The 24,483-nt window shown below is 40.9% G+C and overlaps 1 protein-coding gene across 2 annotated transcripts in view; it reads right to left on the reverse strand.

Moving 5' to 3' along the window:
* LOC132230333 (protein mono-ADP-ribosyltransferase PARP14-like) overlaps positions 1 to 24,483 on the reverse strand; it is a 72,019-nt gene that overhangs the window by 33,688 nt on the left and 13,848 nt on the right. For both annotated transcript variants that reach the window (XM_059687649.1, XM_059687650.1), the window contains exons 5-13: positions 22,670 to 22,906; positions 16,777 to 19,028; positions 14,403 to 14,636; positions 13,451 to 13,672; positions 8,771 to 8,849; positions 6,449 to 6,598; positions 6,045 to 6,107; positions 5,551 to 5,718; positions 3,055 to 3,258 (exon numbers count right to left, since the gene is read on the reverse strand). In XM_059687649.1, the coding sequence (XP_059543632.1) occupies positions 3,055 to 3,258; positions 5,551 to 5,718; positions 6,045 to 6,107; positions 6,449 to 6,598; positions 8,771 to 8,849; positions 13,451 to 13,672; positions 14,403 to 14,636; positions 16,777 to 19,028; positions 22,670 to 22,906 (3,609 nt within the window). The remainder of the gene's footprint in view (positions 1 to 3,054; positions 3,259 to 5,550; positions 5,719 to 6,044; positions 6,108 to 6,448; positions 6,599 to 8,770; positions 8,850 to 13,450; positions 13,673 to 14,402; positions 14,637 to 16,776; positions 19,029 to 22,669; positions 22,907 to 24,483) is intronic.

The following is a 24,483-nucleotide window of genomic DNA, read 5'->3' on the forward strand; positions in this document are numbered from 1 at the left end:
ACAAATCAAACACATGGAGACTAAATATCATGTTATTAAACAATGACTGGGTTACCAGAGAGATCAAAGAAGAAATAAAAACATCATTGCAACAAACAACAATGAAAACACAACAAATCAAAACCTATGGGATACAGCGAAAGCAGTCTTGAGAGGGAAGTTCATAGCTATACAAGCCTACTGCAAAAAACAAGAAACAATGATAATAAATTACTTAACCCTACAACTCAAAGAGTTTGAAAGAGAGCAACAAGAAAAGCCCAGTGTAAGCAGAAGGAAAGAAATAATAAAGATCAGAGCAGAGATAAAGGCATAGAGACCAGTCAGTGTGCTCCCACAGCCTGACAAACTCCCGTGGCCCCAATCACCGGGCAGGCCGGGGGACTCCACCCATATATGAATTTGTGCACCAGGCCTCTAATAATACAATAATTTATAAGTAGCCATACAAGAATAAACTGTTTCACATATTCACAACTATAAACCTACTTTTGCCCCACCTGTATATACCACATCTTTATCCATTTATTTTGCCAATGGACAGTATGTTGTTTCCTCTTGGCTATCTCAATGATGCTTCAATGAACATGGGGGAGCAGATATCTTTTAGAGATAATGATTTCATTTCCTTCAGATAAATACCCAGAAGTGTAACTACTGGATCATGCGTTAGTTATATTTTTAATTTTTTTTAGGAACCTCCTACTATTTCCCATAGTGGCTGTACCAGTTTACATTCCCACTGTACAAGGATTCCCTTTTCTCCACATTTTTGTCAACACTTATTTCTTGTCTTTTCCATAATAGCATTCTAATATGTGTGAAGTTATATCTCATTATTATTTTCATTTGTATTTCCCTGACAATTAGTAATGCTAAGCACCTTTTCATATACCTCTTGGCCAATTGTATATCTTCTTTGGAAAAAATATGTCTATTCATATCCTCTGTGTATTTTAAAATTGGATTCTTTGGGTTTTTTCTATTGAGTTGTATGAGTTCTTTATATATTTTTTATATTAACCCCTAATGAAGTATAAGATTTGCAAATTTTATTCCCATTCAATAGAAAAATATTGAAGGTTTTCTTTGCTCTACAGAAGCTTTTTTGTTTGATATATTCCCTCTTGTTTATTTTTGCTTTTGCTGTATGTGTTTTTGGTGTAAAATCCAAAAAATTATTGTCAAGACTGACGTGAAGAAGCTTACCCCTATGTTTTCTTTTAGATATTTTATGGTTTCAGGTCTTATATTCAAGTCTTTAATCTATTTTTGAGTGGAATTTTGTGTGTGGTGTAAGACAGTGGCCAGTTTCATTCTTTTGCATGGCTGTCCAGCTTTCCCAACACCATTTATTTTAGCACTAGAGGCCTGGTGCAGGAATTGGTGCACAGGTGGGGTCCCTTGGCCTGGCCAACGATCGGGCTGATCGAGGCCTTCTAGCCCAGTCCTGATCAGGGCCAATCAGGGCCAATCTTTGCCGGCCCCCATGGGGGAGGGACCATGGGAGGTTGGCCGGCCAGAGGGAGGGACTGCGGGAGGTTGGCCTTGCTAGCACACTGACCACCAGCGGGCAGCTCCTGTGTTGAGCATCTGCCCCCGGTGGTCAGTGCGTGGCATAGTGAATAATCGACCAGTCATTCAGTCGACCAGTCATAATGGACACTTAGGCTTTTATTTATATAGATATGTGCTACTGAAGTAGGTGCCCAACACTATTTATTAAAGAGACTACCCTTTACCCATTGTATATGCTAGGCTCTTTTGTTATCAATTAATTGACCATATATGCATGTGTTTCATTTTGGTCTCTCTATTCTCTTCCATTGATCTATGCTTCTGTTTTTAAACCAATACCCTACTGTTTTGATTACTGTAGCTCTGTAATATACTTTCAAATCAGGAATTGTGATGCCTCCACCTTTTTTATTCTTTCACAAAATTGCTTTTGCTATTTGGGGTCTTTTGTGGTTCTACACAAACTTTACAATTGTTTGTTGTGTTTCTGAGAAAATTCCATTGGAATTTTGATAGGAATTGCACTGAATCTGTAGATTGCTTTAGGAAGAACAGATAGTTTAACAATGTTAATTCTTGCAATATGTGAGCACATACTATCTTTGCATTTATTTTGTCTTCTTCAATTTCTTTCATCAGTGTGTCTTATCAGTTTTACCTTCTTGGTTAAATTTATTCCTAGATATTTTATTCTTTTTGATACAATTGTAAATGGGATTTTTTTCTTATTTTTTCTTTCTGATGGTTCATTAATGATTAGCCAATTCAAGGCGGCAGAAAAAGACAAATACCATAAGATCTCACTCATAGCCCTAGCCGGTTTGGCTCAGTGAATTGATCGTCGGCCTGAGGAACATAGGGTCCTGGGTTCAATACTGGTCAAGGGCACATGCCCGGGTTGTGGGCTCGATCCCCAGTAGGGGGCGTGCAGGAAGCAGCCGATCCACGATTCTCTCTCATCATGGGTGTTTCTCTCTCTCTCTCTCTCTCTCTCTCTCTCTCTCTCTCTCTTCCTCTCTGAAATCAATAAAAATATTTTTTTTTAAAAAAAAAAAATCTCACATGTGGAAACTAAAAAAACAACTCACACTCAGAAAAAGAGATCAGATTTTTGGTTACCAGAGGTAGATTGGGGGAAGGGGAAATAGAAAAAAGAGGTCAAATGTATAAACTTCCAGTTACAAGATAAATAATTACCAAGGATATAATGTACAGCATGATGACTATAGTTAACACACCTGTATGATATATATGAAAGCTGTGAATTCTAAGAATTCCCATCACAAGAAAAAAAATCATTTTGCTTTCTCTCTTTAAGACATGTATGAGATGATGGATACTAACTAAACATACTGCAGTAACATATGTAAAGTCAAACCATTATGCAGTACACCTTAAACAGTGACATATATCAATTATATCTCAATAAAACCAGGGGAAGCTAATAAACTACCCAAAAAATAATGTAGAATTTTAGCTATTTCTCATATGACCTCAACATTAGGAACATGCATTTCATAAAAATCAGCAACTCACATGCAATTTTAGACATTATAGACTGTGAGGGAGCCTGGGAGTCTTCTCTTTTTCTCATATTGGCAAAAAACACATTCATTATTTGAGGCTGAAAGATAACAGCTTTAACTTTTTTCACAGACCGGACAAGTCCTTTCTGGATAAAGTCTTCAATGGCATCCATTATGGCTTCAGCAACCTTATCTGGGTCTTGTTGAGCACGTCCTAGAAAGGCAAATAAAAATGATTAGAAAAATAAAGACACAGTTGGAGAAGGCTGAGGAATAAATTTGGGATTCCAATTCTCAGAGAATGCATCCACACACCCCAAATTTTTCACCTCCATGTACTTTTCTAACAATCCATCAGCAAACACTTTTGAAGCCCTAGATGCAGTGGAGAGTTCTTGTTCCAGGATGTCAAGAAGCCAAGAGTCTAACAATGAAAAAAGGAAATCTAACTGTTGATGTCTGCTGTTCATATCTGCTCTATTTAGTGGAGTCCAGCTCATTGTGTTTCTCTGTGTTACTAAGCACAGTTAATCTTTCTTGGCTCACTAGTGTTCTCAAAATATCCAAAGTAAAAGATACTAATACATATTGAATTATCATGCTCTTTAAACACAACAACAACTTTTTTTTTTGCTTAATCATCACTTGACTTTACAATTTGTCATTTTTCTTTGGGGTCTTGATTTATGCTAAGATAATTTAGTAAGACACCTAGAGCTCTAAGCTTTTGTTATTATACATACTTTTTTACATGCAAGTTATCGTTGAACCTCCAGGAAGTCTTCTTCCCACACTTGGTGAGATTTTAGCTGACTAGCAGGATTTAAGGTTGCCACCTGAGCAGGTCGTCTCCTAATTAAGCATGCCCCATACCCTTTTTTCTCCAGCTTACTGCCTTGGTAAGATCATGGCAAGTTCCTTGAATATTCTCCTGAAAAACCATGGAAGCAGTCCCATCTGAACAGCAGCTGTCACACTGGGTGGGGGAGGAGCAGGTAACAGTGTAGAAGTCCCCTGACAAACCTGGTGTGATAGACTAAGGGCCCACTAGGTTTATCCCCATCGATGGTGCCCACCATTACTGCAGAAATAAGAGTAGACCTCTGTGACTTGGCTCTGTACATGATTGTGGGAGTGTAGACAAACCCCACATAAAACTAACCAAGAAGGTTTGTTCAGGTTTTTTGCTTTTGTTTTTAATTAGATGAGCAGGGAAAGAGGAAAATTCTCCTTTGTAAAGCTGTGGTTATCTCATGATATTTGGAAGAATATAATAAGAGTGTTTAGATATAGTCACTCACTTTCAACAAATATTTAATGTGTCCCATCAAAAGCTAGGTGCTCACCTAGGCACTTAAGACACATGGCATATAATATGTAAAGATGAATGGTGTCCCATAGGTGAAGTATGGAAAATTGAAGGAAAGCCTAGAACTGAGTAATAGGGGTGTGATATGTGCAACCTCATCTGTTGTTTTCATGGAAATAGATCTGTTTTCAAAAAAAATAAGTCTGGAAGGCCTGCCATGTGAGTGGTGGGGGTATAAGAGGCACTGGAGCAGAGAGCCCAGGTCTATATAGGGGGCTATAATAAAAGGTTAGGCAAAGACTAGAGCTGAATAAAAAGCGGACCAGAGCAAGGAGATATTTAAGAAGTAAAGTCAGGAGGACCTAGGGACCAACTGCCTGTATACCTGGCCTGTCTACCTGATCTAATGTACCTTCTTTTGACACCCACATACCTTCATGAGTATATCATGGGCACACAGTATTGCGGTTATTTGTTTACATGTCTATCTCACAATGAGCTAGGAGGTTATGTGGACTGGATCCTTTCCTTAGTCATCTTTCTATCCTCCAGGCCTCAGCATGGTGCCTGGCACATGGCAGTCACTCAGAAAACATTTAATCAAACTAATTAATAAACTAATAAACATGGGAGTGATAAAGAGCGTAGAGTCAAGGATTCTAGATAGAAAGTGATATAATCAGGGACATAATAGGAAGGTAAGGTTTTTGGGGAGAAGACAGTGAATTGGGTTTGGAGTTTTCATTGAACTTGAGGTGCTTGCAGGAATCACTGACCACCCATTCTCTCCCTGAGGGCAGATATCTGTAGGTACTAGGTAGAGGGCTTCCTTTATGGCCAGAAGCTGTCTACATCCCTCCCAGTCAAACTCAACTCATAAACACCACTAAGAGAGAAAGCTGTCCCCATCTATTAGTCTAAGGACCAGCTCAGGTGGTGATAGAGATAGGCAAAGAAGGTAAGCAAGGAGAACCAGGTAAATCGCAGGTTCAGAAAGTGACAAGGATGGGTGAGTTTATTGAGCCTAAACTTCTGGAGAGCCTACCAGGCCAGTGTAGACATTCAAATTTAGATTCCAGTGACTGCCTTGGGGTGAGGAAGCTGCCCTTACTTAGACTTAGCACCACTACATTCAAGTCAGCAGGAAATCGAAGGGCAAAGCGACACCTAAGAATTTAGCCTTGAGAGGCTACCAACCTGTCCCAATGGCTGGGAGGCAAATGGTTGAGTGATTCCGTTTTTCACACTCTCGCAAAACACGGGTAACTGATCTCTTGACATCAGCTCCACCAGCGACATGAATAATATTCTTGCACTTCAGAGATCCACCACCAGTAATTATATAACCATTGTTGTGCTGTTGTGCTAAGAAACACAAAACAAAAAGATGCAAAGTCAGATGCTGAACCTACTCTCTGATTGTTTACAAAGCAAAATGTCTGCTTTGTCAAATAAAGCATTTTACGCCAATAAGAGACTCCTGAAATACTACCTCTGATGAATCTGTCTCGCTTACCTTCTCTTTTTAGCCATGATCTCACTTTTCACTCCTCTTCATTTCTAACTCTCTGAGTGAAATTCTTTAGTAAAATGTATGATTTTAAGATTAATATGTTGTCTCACTCTCCACAGCCTCCCACATTCAGCCTTCCACTTATACTTTAGCACTGAAAAGCAGCATCGTGCCTTACCTAGGCGAGAACATTCTATTTCCACGTTTTGTCCAGCCTTTTCCAAAATTGCTTTGGAGACCCCTACATGAGAACATCAACATATTTGCAAACATGAATAAAAAATCAGTACAGTTCATTTTGATCAGAATGATTGCCTCATTATCTAAATGCTTTCCCCATCATTGAAGGAATCTTACAACCTGGACATTTCTGATCAAAAGAAGAAAAATTCATGAAAAAACTGTTACCAATTATAAGAAACCATGTCAAAATAATGTTAAAATTATTAATTCATATTACTAAGCCAAAGTTGTGGAAACCAGTTTGGCTATAACCACTGTAGAATAGTTTGGTTATAGAAACCCTCCTTCAAGGGATCTACTGTGACCATTACTATAGCAAAAATCTTACAAGTAAAGTACCTGCTTTGTGATCAAATGTCTTTGTTGTTGAATTCACAATCACATCTGCCGCTTCTTTAGCAATATCTCCAGTGGCCACCTGGAAGGTGATGGGGCCAATTTTCATTTCATACACTCCTGAAGCAGGGCTGGTAACAGTCCCATATAAACCTAAAAAGAAAAAATGGAGTTAATAATGAAATTAACAATAGCAAGAATGACTTAAATCTCATGCTCCTCACTTATGTCCCACCCATACTTCTCTCCCTCTGCACTGTTTCTCTGGCCTTTAACATGGTCCTGACCCTTAGCCCCAAGGACGGTCTATTTCTGAAAAAGCATTATAAAATATAAAACATATCGAACATGGGCTTCAGGTGCTGGCCAAGGTGAAGTCAGCCCGTGAGAGCCTATCTCTCCAATTGATTACAACTAAAACAAGGGACAAATACAATATCTACTAACTGAGGATTGAAAAGTAAGCAACAGCAGGCAGATTGGGGAGGGGAGTCAAAACCTGAAGAGGCAACCTGTAAAGAGGGAAGTTTTGAAGTTTTCCTCCTTTCTCTTTCAGCTTTGACACAAGGGTGGCCCTATTTGTGGAACTGCACAACGAGCACAGGTGTCAAAACTCTCAGAGGATCCCTGTGGCCAGAGGATTGAGAAAAGGAGGCCCTGTGAGCTGAAGAGTATGGAAGGGATCTTCCTTATTTTCCATATTTATTTTTTTAAATCCAGGCCCTATCCCTAAGGTGACCCCAGTTGCAGAACTCCATAGTGGCACCACAGGGAGTTAAAGCTCTTAGAGTTCTGTATTTTTGTCCAGAAGATCCAAGGAAAAGGGTCCCTGTGGTCTGAAAAGTGTACATGGCTGTGTGTGGGGAATCCTGTTATTTTTCTCTCTTCTCTCTCCCTACTTTGCCCGAGGGCAACCCTGATCACACAAAGTTATGCGGCAACAGAACAGGCAACTTAAACTCCAAGAGAACACTGTCTCTCTGGGGAGAGGCCTAGAAAATGGGCTCCTGCAAGCCAAGAGTGTGAGGGCAGTTCTGCTGAGGGGATAGCTGGAGAAGGTGGACCCAAGTTCTGTGACAAACAGGAATAAATCCTAAGCCCACCCTGGAGCTGCACATGGGGGAGCCGTCCCAAGCAGAAGAGCAAAGGCTCTGCGAACTGAAGTGACATGGGAACGCTGCCCATTAGAAGGTGAGATAGGATGTTAGGATGAATTTAACTAACTGACTGACTGACTGCTAAAACAATTACCATTTTCCAGGAGATTTTTAACAAGACCCAATTGTCACAACATAATAATGAAAATAACCAGTCTATTATCCGAAACTGCTTGTCATACAAAGAACCAAGAAAATGTGAGCAGTTCTCAAGGGTAAAGATACTCAATATAAATGCTTATGTCAAGATGATCCAGATGTTGGACTTATCAAAGACTTTAAAGTATCTACTATAAATATGCTCCATGAGGTCAAGATAAATATATTTGAATGAATGGAATTGATTTGGAATGAGTGGAAAAATAGGAGTCTTTGCAGAGAAATATAAATTAAGAATCAAATGGACATTTTAGCACTTATAAATACAATATCTAAAATTTTAAAAATTTCATTGGATAAGCTCAACAGTAGACAGAAAAATGAGTCTGTGATCTTGGAGGCAGATCAATAAAAATTATCCAATCTGAAGAACAGAGAAAAAAAGACTAAAAGAAAAAAGAACAGATTCTCAGGGACTGGCAGGGCACTATCGAAGGGTTACCATTCATGTTATTTGAGCACCAGAGGAGATAAGGGAGAGACAAGTGCAGGAAAACTATTTGAATAAATGACTGAAAAAATTCCCAAATTTGATGGAAGAAATATATATTTAGATTTAAGAAGCCTCAGAAAACTCCAAATAGGATAAAGCCAAACACGTAACAGAAAATTTGACAGAGAAGCATTTGGTTGGTATTGTCTCTTTAAATGTGTCTATTTCCAAAAACATAGGTCACATCATCCGTAGGAAATACTAGCCTCATCACTACTTAAAGCCCTCTGTACAGATTATCTAACTTGGATTGCTTAATCTTCCACTCAAGATTGTCAATCATGGCCAGTGTCTTGCATGCTCGTGTGTATGGAGTATGATTTAATATCTCCTTTATCACCAATAGATTTTTTTTCATAAAAATCATCACTGCCATCTTTCATTATCATTAAATTGTCATTTAACAACTAGAAATAATTCCTTAATTTAATATGTTTTTTTCTGAACCCCCAAAAAAGAGCAACAAAAAAAGAATAAAATAAATGTAGGAATAATGAAAAGATATCTCTACTGAACCTTGTGTATTCTGAGCCTTGGGAATTCTGTCACTGATGGAATTTCCATTAGCTCTTCTGTCAAATTCATCTGAAAATGCCTAGAAACACAACAACAGTTTTGATTACTACAATCCTTAGTAGATGAATGAATTTGATTCATCACAGGTTATGATCATGCATGCACAAATATTGATGAGAGAACAATTCTCAAAGTATTATTATTATCATCATTATGTACTTTCAAAGTCATGAAAATACATATATTATTTCTACAAATGCATCCCATCAAAATTATCAAAGATGGGAACAAAGATATAAATACAAAAATATTCATTACAGTGCTATTTAATAAAATCAAGAAGAAAATAAAACAGTTTAAAATCCAGTACAGAAATAGTTAAATACATTTTAGTATATCCCTGTATTAAAATATTTAGCAGCCATTAGGAATTGCATTTTCAAAGAGTAGTTACTAGAATAGGGAAGTACTCATTTTACATCATTAAATGAAAGAAGATTAACTTTAATTATATTATTATGACACCACTTTGCAAAGTAGCACATATGTATAGACGAAGACCATAACAAAACATGACTAAGGTAATTTTTGCATTTTGCATTGTTCAAAGTTTCTATAATGAATATATATTTCTTTCATATTAGGTAAGAGCAAGTAAGTTGCCAGTTGTTAAGAGAAAGACAATCACAAGAACCAAGATACTTTAGTTTTTAACTTCTTAATTGTACCAGAATAGAAATGGCTAGTGGTGTACTGCATTTTGGAGCAAGAGGCTGTATTTTAGGTTTAGTGAACCTGTGAATTCCATTTCTTTGCCTGGTAGAGGCACCCCACAATCATCACATTTGTGTAAACAAGCAACAGAGAATTTTGTTGGTAAAAAACAAAAAGTACCAAGTAACATCTAGGCTGAAAGGCTGATACAATAAAGGGATAAGGACTGGAATTGACTATAGACTGAGGGTGTCAGACTCATAGACCTCCAGGGCCCAGGCAGGAAGCTACAAGTGTAAAGGTGAAGGGATGTGACTCTAGAGGACAATACAGCACCTGCCACTCAGCCACAGCAAACTGTTCAGACAGAACCCATACCCAATGTATCAGAATGTCACAGTGGACATCTGGAGTGTTATGTGAAACGAGATGCCCAGTGCATGAAATTCATGCACCCGGGGGGTCCTTCAACCCAGCATGCACCCTCTCAAAGTCCTGGAACCCTTGCTGGATGTCTGAACAAACAGCTTAGCCTGCTCCCAATGGGAGTGAGCCTAAGTCTGCAGTTGGAAATCCTTAGTGTTGCTGTGCAGGTGGGAGAGGCTTCCGACACCACCGCTGCACTCACCAGTCGTGAGCCTGGCTTCTGGCTGAGAAGCACTCCTCCTGTGGGAGCACACTGGCCATCAGGGGACAGCTCCTGCTTTGAGCGTCTGCCCCCTGGTGGCCAGTGTACATCATATCAACTGGTCTTTCTGCAGTTTGGGCAATTTGCATATTAGCCTTTAATTACATAGGATGTTTGATTTGAAAATATTAGCAACTGATTCAAAAACATATCTAGAGGCCATGTTCAGACCATAGGCTGCTGTTTTGTAACCTCTGTTACCTCTAAACATCTCAATAAGTTTGTTGTTGTTTTTGTGTGCAAATATAACCAAAGTTTAACTGTCTTTAAAAGTCTTAAGCAAAAAAGTGTCACAGCCATGTATAGAGAATCAATACTATTTCCAGTGGCAGTAAAGGTGTCTGTAGAGACTAATCCTTCTCCTGAATACTTGCAGAGGAACCTGAGCCTTTAGGAAAGGAAACAGGGCCTGGGGTTGCACAGCAACAGTGAAATTTGAAGGTTCAGGTCCATGTCATAGGACTTGCTCCCCTATTCACCCATTCAAAAACACTCAGCACTTTCTCTCTAATTTAGTTCATTTTATGTGTATAAATCTTAGCTCCCAGAGTAATTATGATGTACAGGAGGGGAAGTATGTGCTACATACCCATCCCATGATCCACATCATCTTGTATAATGTGGGTCATAGGGGGGTTGTTCAAAAGCATTTATTAACTAGAAATTACTACAGTTATTCAGACCAACTAAATGGACCATATTATCTTGCTCAGGTAGTTTGGTTGTCTGAATAGAATTTAGATTAGAATTGTTTGCTTTGTAAGAACTTAAAGGTAGTATTTAGATCCAGAAAAAAATTAACAATGACTTAAAAATTCAAATGGTCCAATGATTCATGAACCTCTCTTGGGTTGCTGGCCTTGATCTGATCATTTAATTCTTGCACTACCATGGAACTTTTCAAACATTTAATGTCATTTATTCTACTGGATTCTAAGGACTTGGAGGCAGGATAATGGACTCTTATTAAATGCCTCTTGTTCTCTCATAATGTAGAGTCCAGTAGCTCACCAATAGCTGATGTTCAGCAAAATGAGAGCTGGTCGATGGACTCTCTATGAGTGAAGATGGTCCTAGTATTTCTGGTACCAACTGTCCTATTCCAGCAGGTGTGGGGGGTGCTGAGTTCGTTCTTACCACATCCTTCAGTTGTATTTCATCCTAACAATCTTCTATTTATAGAACCAAAACTATGCTTTTATATTATGTATTAAAATTTCTGTGTTCATATGGAAGGAAATCCTATAGCTTAAAAGAAGGTTAAGGACATGTCAAGTCCATTGCAATATATGGGCCTTATTTGGATTCTGATTCACACAAACAAGCTGTAAAATCCAAACATTTATGAGACAGTTGGAAATTTGAACATTAACTTGATAATTGATGAAATAAAGGAATGATTGTTAATTTATTTTATGAGTGAAAATAGTATTGTAGTGGTGTTACTTTTTTTTTTTTAAGTGAAGGGAAACTTTTTTTTTTTTTAAATTACATTTTTATTGACTTGAGGAGAGAGTAAGTGAAACATCGATGAGAGAAAATATTGATTGGCTACCTCCTACATGCTCAACAGAGATCGAGCCTGCAATCCAGGCATGTGTGCTGACTGGGAATCGAACCTGTGATCTCTCAGTGCATGGGACAATGCTCAACCAATTGAGCCACTCCAGCCAGGGCCATGCTGTTGTTACTTTTTAAGTTCCAATGTCTAAAAAAATGCTGACTTGTTTATGGGTAAAATTATATCTGTGATTTGCTTCAAAATAATATGGGGTCCTGGCAGAGTGGCTTAGTTGTTTGGAGTGTCATCCATACACCAGAAGGTTGTGGATTGGGCACATACTTAGGTTTCAGGTTCGATTCCCAGTAGGTGTGTGTGTGATGTTTCTCTCTCTCATTGATGTCTCTCTCTCTCTCTTGTATTTTTCTCCCTTCCTCTCTCTCTCAAAACAAAAATCAATAAAAAAATTCTTGGGTGACAATTAAAAATAAATAATTTTTAAACTAATATGGGAAGAAAGGCATAAATGGAGATAGAGGTAAAACATATTAGCCATAGGTTGATAATTGTGAAAATGAGTGATGGTTATAAGGGAGTTTATTATACTACTAGAGGCCCAGTGTAAGAATTCATGCAGAGGTGGGGTCTGGCTGGCCTGGCCCCAGTTGGAGCAGATCAGGACTGGGCCTGGTGGGAGGAGGAGATGGTGGGAGGTTGGACAGCTGGCCCACCCCGATTGGGGCCCGATCAGGGCCAGGCCGGCTGGGGGGAGGGGCCATGGGCGATTGGCCAGCGGGCCACCCCCCCCTTGATTGGGGCTGGGGAGGGGCCATGGGAGGTTGGCCAGCTGGCCCTGCCCCTGATGGGGAGGGGGGCCGATCTGGGATGGAGATGGGCAGAAGGAGGGCCTGCAGGAAGTTGGCCAGCTGGCTTCGCCCCCTATTGTGGTGAGGGGGTGATCAGGGGCGGTGACCAGGAGGAAGGGCTGCAGGCCGATCAGAGTGGTGGGGGCCCATCAGGGGCAGGGCTGGCTGTGGGGAGGGAATGCAAGAGGTTGGCCAACCAGCCCCACCTTCTATTGGGGTGGGGTGTGTGATCAGGAGTGGGGCAGCCGGGGGGGGGGGTCTGCAGGAGGTTGACTGGCCAGCCCTGCCCCCTACTGAGGTGAGGGGGTGATCAGGAGTGGGGCCCACTGGGGGGAGTGGCTGTGGGCTAATCAGGGGGGTGTGGGCACATAGGGAGTAGGGCCAGTTAGGGGGAGGGGCTGCAGGCCTATCATGGTAGAGTGGGCCGATCGGGGGCATGGCCAGCCGATCGGAAGGACAGGGTGTATGTGTTGGGGGGAGGGGGGAAGTTTGGCTGGCTGGCCCTGCCCCTCCTCAGGGTGGGAGAGAACTATCAGGGGAAGGCAGGACGGGGGTAGGGGCTCCAGTAGGTTGGCCGGTGGGCCCCACCCCCTGATCAGGCTGGTTTGCTGGCCACAGTGGGCGTCATAGCGACCAGTCATCGGTCGTACCTATTGTCACGGTTGTTGGCTTTTTATATATATAGATTTTGTTTATGTTTGTACATGTTTGAAATTTTCCTAAGTAAGAGCCTAAATTTATTTCTATATTCATAACTTTGCTTGAAAATTGCTATGCTACAACTAGTCTACAGTGCTCTTTTACTTTCCTGCATGGGAAATACATGAAAGAAACAACCTGTTTGACCAAGAAGACATTGGATACCATTAGGGCTCAGTTGACAAAATAACCAGAAAAGAATGAAGCTGTACCTGAATATTCCCGTGATCACTCGGGTGCAGCAGAAAGCAAACCTCTTGTAAAGCTGTTGGTTGATTGTTGCTACTAAATTTGAACACTTCCGAAATGATCAATTCAGCAAAAACAGTCTTAGGAAACCCCAAATTGCCTGTTCCTATGGCTGGAAACGCAATTGAGTTTAAGGACAAGTTCTCAGTCATTTCCAAACATTTTCTGATTATGTCTTGCATGATCTGAAAAGTACAAAGCACATCCTCATACATTTTTTTGCCTAGAAATGGGAGCTAGGACCAAAAAAAGAGAATTTAGCAACTATGACTGTGGTATTTTTCTACTCCTTTCTGCTTTGAACAAAAGGCAGGCTAAGGTCTGTCAGAAGGGGAAAGAAAAATACAGGAAAAGGAAATGTAAGAAACCCTTCAAAAAGATTCACATGCACTTGGCAATGAAGGAAAGAATCAAAGCAACTACTGTTCTAACCCTTCATGCTCTTCCATTCTTCATGCCCTCACCTTGCCTTCCTCACTAAAGATGTGCTATCTTTGCCCGGCCAGAGTGCCTCAGTGGTTGAACGTCGACCTATGAACCAGGAGGTCATGGTTTCATTCCTGGTCAAGGCACAAGCCTGGATGGCAGGCTCGATCCCCAATAGGAGTTTGTGCAGGAGGCAGCCAATCAATGATTCTCACTCATCATTGATGTTTCTATCTCTCTCCCCCTCTCCCTTCCTCTCTGAAATCAATTTTTAAGAAAAGATGTGCTATCTTCAATAACTCTTCCCCATCTTCAATAACTAGTCTTCAGGAGCAGTCAGCTACACTAAAAGAAAGGGCCATAATGATGGAACCTGCCAAGAATGTGAAGTTATTACAGAAGAGAAACAGACAGAATGCAATGTACATTTTATTGAAAGGAGAACAAAAAGGTACCCAATTTCCTGGAGAATTTAAAACCAGGCCCCACCTTGAGTGAAGACGTGTCACCATTGTTCCAGCTCGGAGCCACCACGTGAAGCATTTGGTAGGACACACTCTGACCAGTGGTTTGAAGAATTGTGCCCACTTCAACAGCTATCCCTTGTCCAGCTGCGTTCAATTCCTTCTGGAGATTTGGCCCAGCTTTTGCCAAGAGGGCCTTAGAAAGGGGCCCACTATTAAGGTTGAGATCCCGAGGAATGGAGTTGACAACAACATCAGCCTAAAGACAAAACCAACAATTTGTTTCAAATTCTAACAAAAAGCATTCATCAAGGATTACTGTATTTGAGCCATTGGACTTGGCACAATGGGGACAACTAAAGATTATTGTTTTCAGAGACAAATACCACCCAATATAATGTTATTAGATACTTATTTAAGTTACACTCCAGGACAGAAGAGAGCTGTCAAAAAGTAGGATCACTGAAGGCGTCCAGAGGAAGTGCCATCGGTGGCCAGTGAGGACACCCTGTGTGATGTGGGCCCTTTGGGAACAGTTGAAGCAGGCAGGGGGAGACGGGGAAATCATTCAGAAGGGGTAACACAGGCATGGTGGGTGTGAGCTGTTGAGCTGATACACAGCTTCTACAGCAAAATGGTGCAGCCAGGCCAGCAATGTTACCGTGGGGGTGGACTGCAGAGGACCTCAAGTGCCAGGCCATCTGGACTTCCCGACAGACAGTGAGAAGCCATGGAGGCTTTTTCAGCAGAAAAGTTAATGTGAACAGAATAATCAACTAGTAAGACACCAAGAGAAGAGAGGAGAAGGAATGTGACTAAGTCATTTTCAAAGCTGTCCTGCATGGGTCCTGGGCAAGCAACACATGGCAGGTACTGTGGCATCAGAACTCAAACATCTATGGGAGAAAAAGGAATGGAAGAAATATCTTACTATTTAGTGTTCAAGATGGAAAAGGAATGGAACTCATTCCAATTACTGACTCGCGGTCAAAGAGTTTCTTGTGTATGCATTTGGGTTTTTTTATGAGAAATAAAATCATTTTATAATATTTTTGAAATAGTCCCTGAACAGATTCTATCTTGCCTCTACCATTTGTTATCTGTGAGAGTTGGGCAAATTACTTAGCACCTCTAAGCCTCATTCCTTCATCTCTTTGAGAAGAATAATAAGCATGGAATCTACCTCATGGCTTTGAGTGAGAAAAGGCAAGCCAAGCACTTAGCATAGTGCTTGGCACATACTAAGTAATCATTGTTAGCAATTATTCTTCTAATTATCATTTAAGATTATTATATAAGGAAGAAGACCCACAGAATGGGAAAAAATATTTGCAAATCATAATCTGGTAAGGAACCTGTATCCAAAGTACATAAAGAACTTTTAAAATTCAGTAATAAAAAGATAACCCAATTGCCCTAGCTGGTTTTGCTCAGTGGATAGAGCATCAGCCTGGGGACTGAAGGATCCCTGGTTCAATTGCAGTCAAGGGCACATGCCTGGGTTGAGGCTCCATCCCCAGTAGAGGGTGTACAGGAGGAAGCATTCAAGGATTCTCTCTCATCATTGATGTTTCTATCTCCCTCTCCCTTCCTGTATGAAATCAATAAAAAATATATTTTTTTAAAAAGATAACCCAATTTAAAAGTGGACAAAGGATCTAAGTAGATATTTCTCCAAAGAAGATAAGCAAATGGGCTTCCCTAGGAATCTCTTCCCCAGGCCAGCCCCCAATCCTCAAGGGAAGGAAGGAAGATCTGACACAGCAGGGGCTTCCAGGGCTATTTCCATTAGCTAGAGCCTGTGTGGAAGAGGTTGTTAAATATGTTTTAAAAAAACACATGACCCCCCTGGCAGACCTACAATAACTGTCCCCACATAGTACTCAGACCACTTCCAGGTGCAGTTTCCACTTTCCTTCCCACATCTTCTTACTGGTGCTGGGTGCTGATTGGCCCTCAGACTCAGGCCTGCAGGCTCAACCTGGTTCAGCTCCATTGACAAGATTCCTGTCTTCTGTCCCCACTCTACACTCTATTTTTCTATATCTGTTATCAGTAAAATTGATAGGAAATTGACCTCAGATTTGCCAAAATGTCACAGGTCTGAAGGCCTTGAAAAGTATACAGACCCTTGAAATTGTAACCTATTATTGTGGATTTTCATATTTACTGGAAACCTAGTGATCTGAATATACTTCCAGGTCCCACAGATAACTGGCCACCCTCTATTAGTAAATGCTGTGGTGAAGTAGCCCACTTGTCTAAGGAAATTTGTTTCCAGGTCGGCATGGAGAACATGAAATACTCTCCCTAATTCTCCCTTGATCCTAATCTTCCTTTGGCAACAGACTCCCTGGAGTTGCAGCACCTAGTGGGTGTTCTGTAAAACGGACACTCACCATAGCATATTGCACGTCTCCTTTCACCAACAGGATCCTCAGACCGCCTGGGCACAGCAGCATTTGTCTGTTTCCATCAGTGTTTCTTGGACCTGGCTGGACTCCTGCGGGTACACTGGGCAGGGAAGCAGTACCAGGCTTGTTGTTTTTAAATACAGTTTTCACAGTTTCAGCAAAGGCCTCAACAGTCTTCTCAGCTAAATCCACAAGGTAAACCTCTTTCAAGGTGCATCCAGCCCAGTTATACTGGAAGGATTCCTTGATGGCCAAAACAATGGTCTCCACACACTGGGATAAGGGAAAGCCATCGTCTCCAGAACTAATGGCAGGGATGGCTATGGATTGGTACTGAAAATTATCAGCCAAATGGAGGCTTCTTTTCACGGCATTCTTTAACTGTAACATACACCCTAGAACGTCACTGCTGTTCCACTTGGGTCCTACTGCATGGATCACCTGGTGGTATGGGAGCTTTCCTGGTTTTGAGATGGTGGCATGGCCAGTTGGGATCTTACCCTTTTTCTTCACTATCCGGTCACAGTCTGCTTGGAGCTCAGGGCCAGCTGCCTTTGAAAGAGCAGCAGCCAGGCCCTCACTGAGACGGAGGTCCTCATTTGCGGCATTCACCACCACTTCAACAGGAAACCGTGTCAAGTCGCCTTGCTGTACAATCAGCGAGACTCCAGGGGCCAATTCTGTCCGACAGGAGGCCTTCTGCCCATCTCTGCCACCTCCCTCCTTCTTTCCTTCATTCTGCAGTAGTTCCACAAAACAACCAAATGACCGTACCTCACGTTTATAATACCATGGTCTATCCCGGAAGGACTGGCTGGCTCCTGGCTTATCAATACTGATGCTTTTAACACAAACTGAATCCCTGGCTTGCTTGAGGATGTTCATTCCCTCCAGGACTTCGGCCTTTGAGCCAGTTAGTAAAATGCCTTCTGGTTTGTTTCTAGAATTGAAATCTACCTGAACATTTAGCTTGTTCATCCTTATCTTTTGCAAGAATATCTTCTTCTCTGCTTTTAAATAATCAATAACTAAGGAAGGCTTTACTTCAAGGAATCTTTCTATTTTCATGTTTTTTTCCACAAAGTCAAAAAGGAAGTGGTAGATGTCATTTACTTCTCTCACGCAGCCTGCAATAATGACCTCAGCTGTGATTCCTGGAGTTAACTCATTGATCGTTACAGTCTTTGAGGAGGAATTATGTTTCTTTGGCAAATTTTTAGTGATGGCTTTCCATTTCTTGCTGTTAAGAAATTCCCTGTCCTCAACGTCTATGCGCTTATAACTTAAGGCACTGACCATTTGCTTCTCAGCTTCTAAGAGGACTTCAGAAGAACAGCTGGTTAAGAAAACAGTTGTGCCCTCTAGCTCATAAACTGCAAGAATTTTCTGTGCTATCAAAAGAGACTTGGAGAGTTCTGAACAGTTGACCTGCTGCAAAAACTGCAAAACCTCCGGGGGAAGCTGAATGCTTTTCTGAACCATGGTGTACACCTTTTCCTGGACTTCACATTTTGCTTTATACACATCTATGCCGAGTCCTTTAAAGCACATGTGTTGGGTGGCTCTGTCATAAAAAATCTCCATCTCTGGGTACTCCCTGCGGAGATGCTCCTGCACACCGCTGTGGCACAAAAGAGAATACTTTCTTGGAGACATGGCCACTTTCCCCTTCAGACTTTGCTCTTCTCTTTTAACTTTTTGAGTGCCGTTTTCTATTAATTCCTTGATTTGTGGCTCAATGTTTTGTACATCCTCTGATTTCCCCACTAAGGTTACAATCCCCATACCTGTATCAAATTCAATCAAAATTCTTTCATCTTCTAAGTCATTTTTCATGATGTCCCACTCTACTGAGTCCACTTGAAATGTGCTAACTTTAAATCTAGACCTGATGCCAAAGAAGGCTGTGGAAGCATCTTTCTTCCAGTTCTTGATTCTTTTTCTTCCTTGATTGACTAAGTTGGCTGCAGGTCTGATGGTAATTTCACCATTGAGTGGGGACCATGTTAGCTCAGCGTGAGAACGTCTCACTTCTTCATTAATCTCCTCAATCAGATGATTCTTTTTGTGTAAGAACTTCCATAAAGAAAGATCCAAAGATTCTTTAAATGGTGCTGGAAGCTTGATCAGAGGCTTCTCCTTTCCATACAGAGCTGTGCCCAAGGAGGTATAATATGGGAACACGGAGAGCAGCATATTATTGAGGTCAAGCTTCTTGGTCATGATGGTGTCTAACACTTAAAAGGAAGCAATAAAATAAAGTTATCCCAGGGTAATATGTTTCAAATGAAAACAAACAAACTAATCTCTCCTGTTTGGGGAGAAGGGGGAACCCTAGTGTTTATAGAACTTTGCCGTTACAACATGGTATTAATAGCAGCTCTAGTTTCAAAGTGCTCAAATATAAATTGACTAGAGGCCTGGTGCACGAATTTGTGCACGGGTGGTGTCCCTAGTCCTGGCCAGTGATCAGGGCCAAGCAGGGCTGGGCCATTGGGGCCTACCGGCCCCAGGAAGGAACAGGGTATGGGACGTTGGCCACCAGCCCCAAGGAGGGAGCCAGCCCTCAATGCCCCTGGGAAAGGGGCCTTGTCTGCTGCCACCCAGCCCCAGCTCCCCATCCCAGCCCAGGGCCAAATGGCCAAGTGGGGTGGGGAGAGGAGATGATGGTCACCGGGCCAGGCACAGAAGGAACGGCTGCCGCCTGCCAGCGGCCAACACCACTGGCCAGCTGTGGGAGCACACAGACCACCAGGGGGCAGCTCCTGCATTGAACGTCTGCCCCCTGATGGTCATTGCGCATCATAGTGACTGGTTGAATGGCTCCAGTCATTCTGGTCTTTTGGTTGTAAAGGTCACGTAGGCTTTTATATATAAAGATATGTATTAACATTGCACAGGTATCCCTTGTATAATGGAGTAATTACTTTCTGGCCAAGATCACTGTATGGTGAAATTCTGTTATGTAAATTCTATTTTCTGTTTTTGTGATAACTCTGCTACATCACCACCAGATTAAGAAATAGATATGACTTTGGTCAAAAGTATGGGGATACTGTTTGCGCCAGTGTAAAGAATATTTTGGTGTTTAAAGCCAACCTTGTCTAAGAAACATGCTATGTGCTGTTTCTTGTGCCTCTCACAGTTTTAGGCTTCATAGATGATTTAGATTCCATTATTACTTCTCAGGGGAGGCACACAATAATAATTATCATAGCTTACTAAGTGTCAGACACTATTCTAGGGGCTTTATATATATTTAATTAATTTAATCCTCACGACAACCTTTTGAGTTAGAGACACTATTATTATCACTATTTAGAAATGATAAAACTCTGGCTAGTTAAAATTAGATAACTTAAATAGGGTCATGTAGACTGTAAATGTCTGAGCTAAGATTCAAATCAGTGTCTGACCCCAAAGCCACACTCTTGCCCTTCTACCAGGGGTTCCAAACCAAGGTCATCCTCAAAGTCATCAGAGCACAGCCCAGAGACTGATTCAGCAAGTCCTGCTCCTCCCCCATCCCTGCTATAATCAGTCTCTTGCCACTTTTACTGGGACAGTTGCTAGGATGGCATATGGGCATGTCTGTGTGTGGGTGGGAGGATACTCTTCTCCCCAAACTCATTTTGTGGTAGTTATTAGACAGGTACAAGGAGTCTAAGAAGGAAGAGAATTAGAATGAATTCCAGTAAAAACTTGGATTAAATTAGCATCCTTGTGGAAAGATGTTAAAAATACCTTCACTTGTGATGATTGGATCCTAGGCCATGAGCCAGACATAATAAAAAGAACATGGCCTTCAGAGATCCAGACACATAGCCTCAACTTCCCCATGTGGCCCCGTACACGCTACAGCCTAGGCAGTACCAGTGACCACTAACACTGACTGAGCACCCACCATGTGCCAAGCACTTTGCAGATATAATTTCATTTAATCCTCTAATGTTCCTTCGAGGTAAGTAATAGCAAACTCTGTTTTACACATGAGAAAACATAGGATTTGGTGGGTTTAGTAACTTGTCCAAGATCACAAAGCTAGTAAGCACCAAAGCCAGAAAGCACCAAAGCCAGATTTGAACTTGGATCTATCTGATACAAGAACCATCAGAGATCTTAAATTTTCCACCCCATTTCCTCTTCTGTAAAGAAAGAGTAACCAAATCTAACCATGCAGGTTATTATGGGGATTCAGTGTGGCAGAAAACAGCCAAAAATCTCACCTGCAATAGGTGTTTCATAAGGGTTACCTTCCTGAAGATTTTGTGAATCAGATTTGGGGAAATTGAGCCAAATAATTTCAGAGTGAAGTGCCTAACATTCATCTCAAATAATCTACATATAAAACAATATTGCTAAATAAATTCTGTTTTTAACCCATCTTTATCGACAGTTTACCTCATTATTGGTAACCCACCGTAAGTGGTGAAATATCCCACAAGAAAAATTCATGTTATAGGTGAACAGGAAACTGTGGAAAAGTGGAGAACTTAAAAGCATTGATTATGGGCCCAGACTGCCAAGGTTCAAATCCTGCCTCTGTCACTCATTAGCTGCAGAACCTTGGTCAAGTGATTTGATCTTTCTGTACCTCAGTTTCTTCATTTGTAAAATAAGGATTATAATAATAGCAACGCCTGTAAAGCAATGTCTATAAATCCACTTTGTAGCACTCTGCAGAGCTCTGCAAATGTCCAGAGTGAGAAAGGGGAAAGTCAGTGTATCTCAGGCCCTGTAAAACAGGGAATGTGCAAGGTTAAAGAGGAGGCATGACCAACATAGTCAGTTGGTAAAAAGATGTCAAGTGAAATGGAACCTTTAATAGGATCCTACTGTTCACAGGTATAGCTCAGATATAAAACAAGCCTCAATTAAATAAATCCTATTGTTAGTGGTACCCATGTAACTAGGCATTATGAGGATACACCCAACTGCCCCATGCCCTCAAGATGTTCAAAAGCCCTAAGTTGTCTACTCCCACCATTGGTTGGGAGCTAAGTTCTAGAGTAGACAGCTTTATGTAGCTCTACCTTTGCCCAAGGAACACTAGGTCTTTCATTCTATTTTAAGCTAAATCACACCTTCTTCCCATTTTCTCCAACTTATAAAAGCTGAAGGGAGGTTCTTCCAAACGCCCCATGAAGCAATTTATCTTAAGTGGGTGGCATATCACATGATCCTATCTCATGCTCCCCCATTTAACCCCAAACACGATGTTTCTTCTTTCCCTAAGAAGTCAGGTTCCCTAATTCCTCAGCCTTGACCTCTGAACATGAATGCAATCTCCAAGCCGACTTTCCAAATGTCTCAGAGAACTGGCAATTCCTGTCTACAAAACCCTCAGGAGTGCTTCCCTGAGGTTCAGCTGGACATGGTTTTCGCAGGGTCACTGCACCCACTGATCATGTGAAATCGCCCCCATTAACTTCTGAATGATGACCCTGACAGGTGAAAGGGGACTTGGTGATACTTTCTAGGAGCATATGCATTTCTGAGTATTTCTTTACTTAAACTTGTTGAAATTAACTTGAGAATTTCTGCCAAGTATACAGCTAAAAAACACAGATAATCTCTTTTTTAACACAGTATTTTCAGGATTCTAAGAGTTATATATTTTTCAGTTATCATAAGTAGAGACTTATGAGAAAAACTTTATATCTTTCAACAAAGTGACATTACTTCTTTAATGTTTGAATCACTGGACACATTAAGTATCATATCCCAGATGAACAGGATTCCTAACTGGATTACCAAGGAAATATATGAATAAAAATAAAATACATCAGAATTCAACAGATAACTATAATGATAAGATCTGCTAACATATTTAAATTATGCCAGGTAAGGTATGCAAAATCAGGCTAATAGACATTACCTTTTCTGTCAAAAAATTCTATCAGAGCTGAACTCTCTTCAGGAAAACATTCAATACTGACAACTCTTCCCCCTCCATTTTGAGGATTTTCAAATAAACATTTCAAATTATAGGAGTCAACATCAGGCGGCAGGTTTTCAACCCTGATTGTTTTTGTCATTTCCAGAAGTCTTGGGGAAAGCTGAAGTTGTGTCACTGAATGGTGCATGGCACAATCTTCAACAAATTTTATGGTATCTGCAAACCAAAATTAATCAATCAGAAAATTATGATTATATTTTTATATTATACAAAAAACTGTCTCAATTAATAGAGATAAATAGGGGAGCTAAGCACTCAAATTTTAATTCCTAAATGCAAATTTACTTGCCTAAAATTCCCAGTCTCTGAACAATGATGCATCAATGAATGTCTTACCACAGTGTTGTGTCCTTACCTCTGCTCACAGCCTGCTCCAAACCTTCTTTTTATAACCACCTGAGTACTCTCTACTATTCAAATCTCTTCACTTCACCCCTTTCTCAAGTCTTTCAATGGCTCCCCATTACCTGCAGGCATGAGTTCACATTCCTGAGCTAGTTGAAGTATATCCTTTGCTATTTGACTCCAAACTAATTTCTAAATATCACCTCTAGTTATTCCATGCCATTCATTTTATTTTCATACTGCCACAGAAACTAGTCATTATTCTGAAAACCTATTCTTTTTTGCTTTTGTTTATATGGTTTCCTGTGCTTGAAATGCCCTCCTCCAATTTTTTATCTTAGTCTTATTGCTTCTTGAGGACTCATCCCAATTATCTCTTTCAAATAAATAAATATTGATGCTGGGCCCACATTGAGTCAGGCACCATGCTAGGAGCTGGGGAGGGAGAGTGCTGAATAGAACAAGTTCTGGAACATTCACCTTCCAGGTGGGAGGAAGTTTTGAAAGCAAACAAGTGGTCTATTGTGGTATCAAATGAGGCCGGAAGACTAATATTGGCACTCAGACAAGGATTCACAGAGTAAGTAGTCACCAGTCTGAGTTTTGAAGGATGAAGAAGAGTTTGCCAGATAGATAAGGGAGGAAGCATTTTCAGGCAGAGGGAACAGCAGTGACACTGAACATAGTATACTGGGGACCTGATAGCCTGGTACTGCTGAGTGTCTAAGCTTCATAGAAGGATGGAGGCAGGGCAAAGCCATGCTGCCTTGTTTAGGTCCTCTTTCCTCCCATTCCCCACAGCCTGCTGTTCACAGCCACGGGAGGCAACTTTTACTCTTGCATCTTCGTTGTTCATTTATGTATTGGTTTCCACCCTGCCCCGTAGGGAGTTCCTGAGAAGCAGGGACCAAGAATTATTCATCTTGGCAACATCAAAATCTCGTATTATTACCACAGCACCTAGACATGTGCACATAGTAGGCATTCAAAATTTTTGCTCAGTAAACAAAAGGAAGTCCATCTAGTTCTACCTTTATGAGAAATAATCATAAACTTGAAATCAGAATAGCTCCCTTTATTGAGTCCTTACCATGTCCTTACCAGGAACTATGTTAAGAGCTTTTCAAACATTATTTCTTTAATTCTCACAGAAACTGAATAAGGTAGGTATTCTTATCCCCATTTTATAGGTGAAGAAATCAAAGCACACAGATAGTAACTTGGCCAACCTCAGATAATCAGTTAAATGTTGAAGCTGGAATTTTGACATCATGACCTTGCTTTTTTTTTTTTTTTTTTTTGCAATCCTCAACCGGGGTATGTTTTTGTTGATTTGAGGAGAAAGGAAGGGAGAGAGTGAGAGAAACATCAATGTGAGAGAAAAACAT

Source organism: Myotis daubentonii, chromosome 3 (assembly GCF_963259705.1).
Source record: "Myotis daubentonii chromosome 3, mMyoDau2.1, whole genome shotgun sequence".
Lineage (NCBI taxonomy): Eukaryota > Metazoa > Chordata > Mammalia > Chiroptera > Vespertilionidae > Myotis > Myotis daubentonii.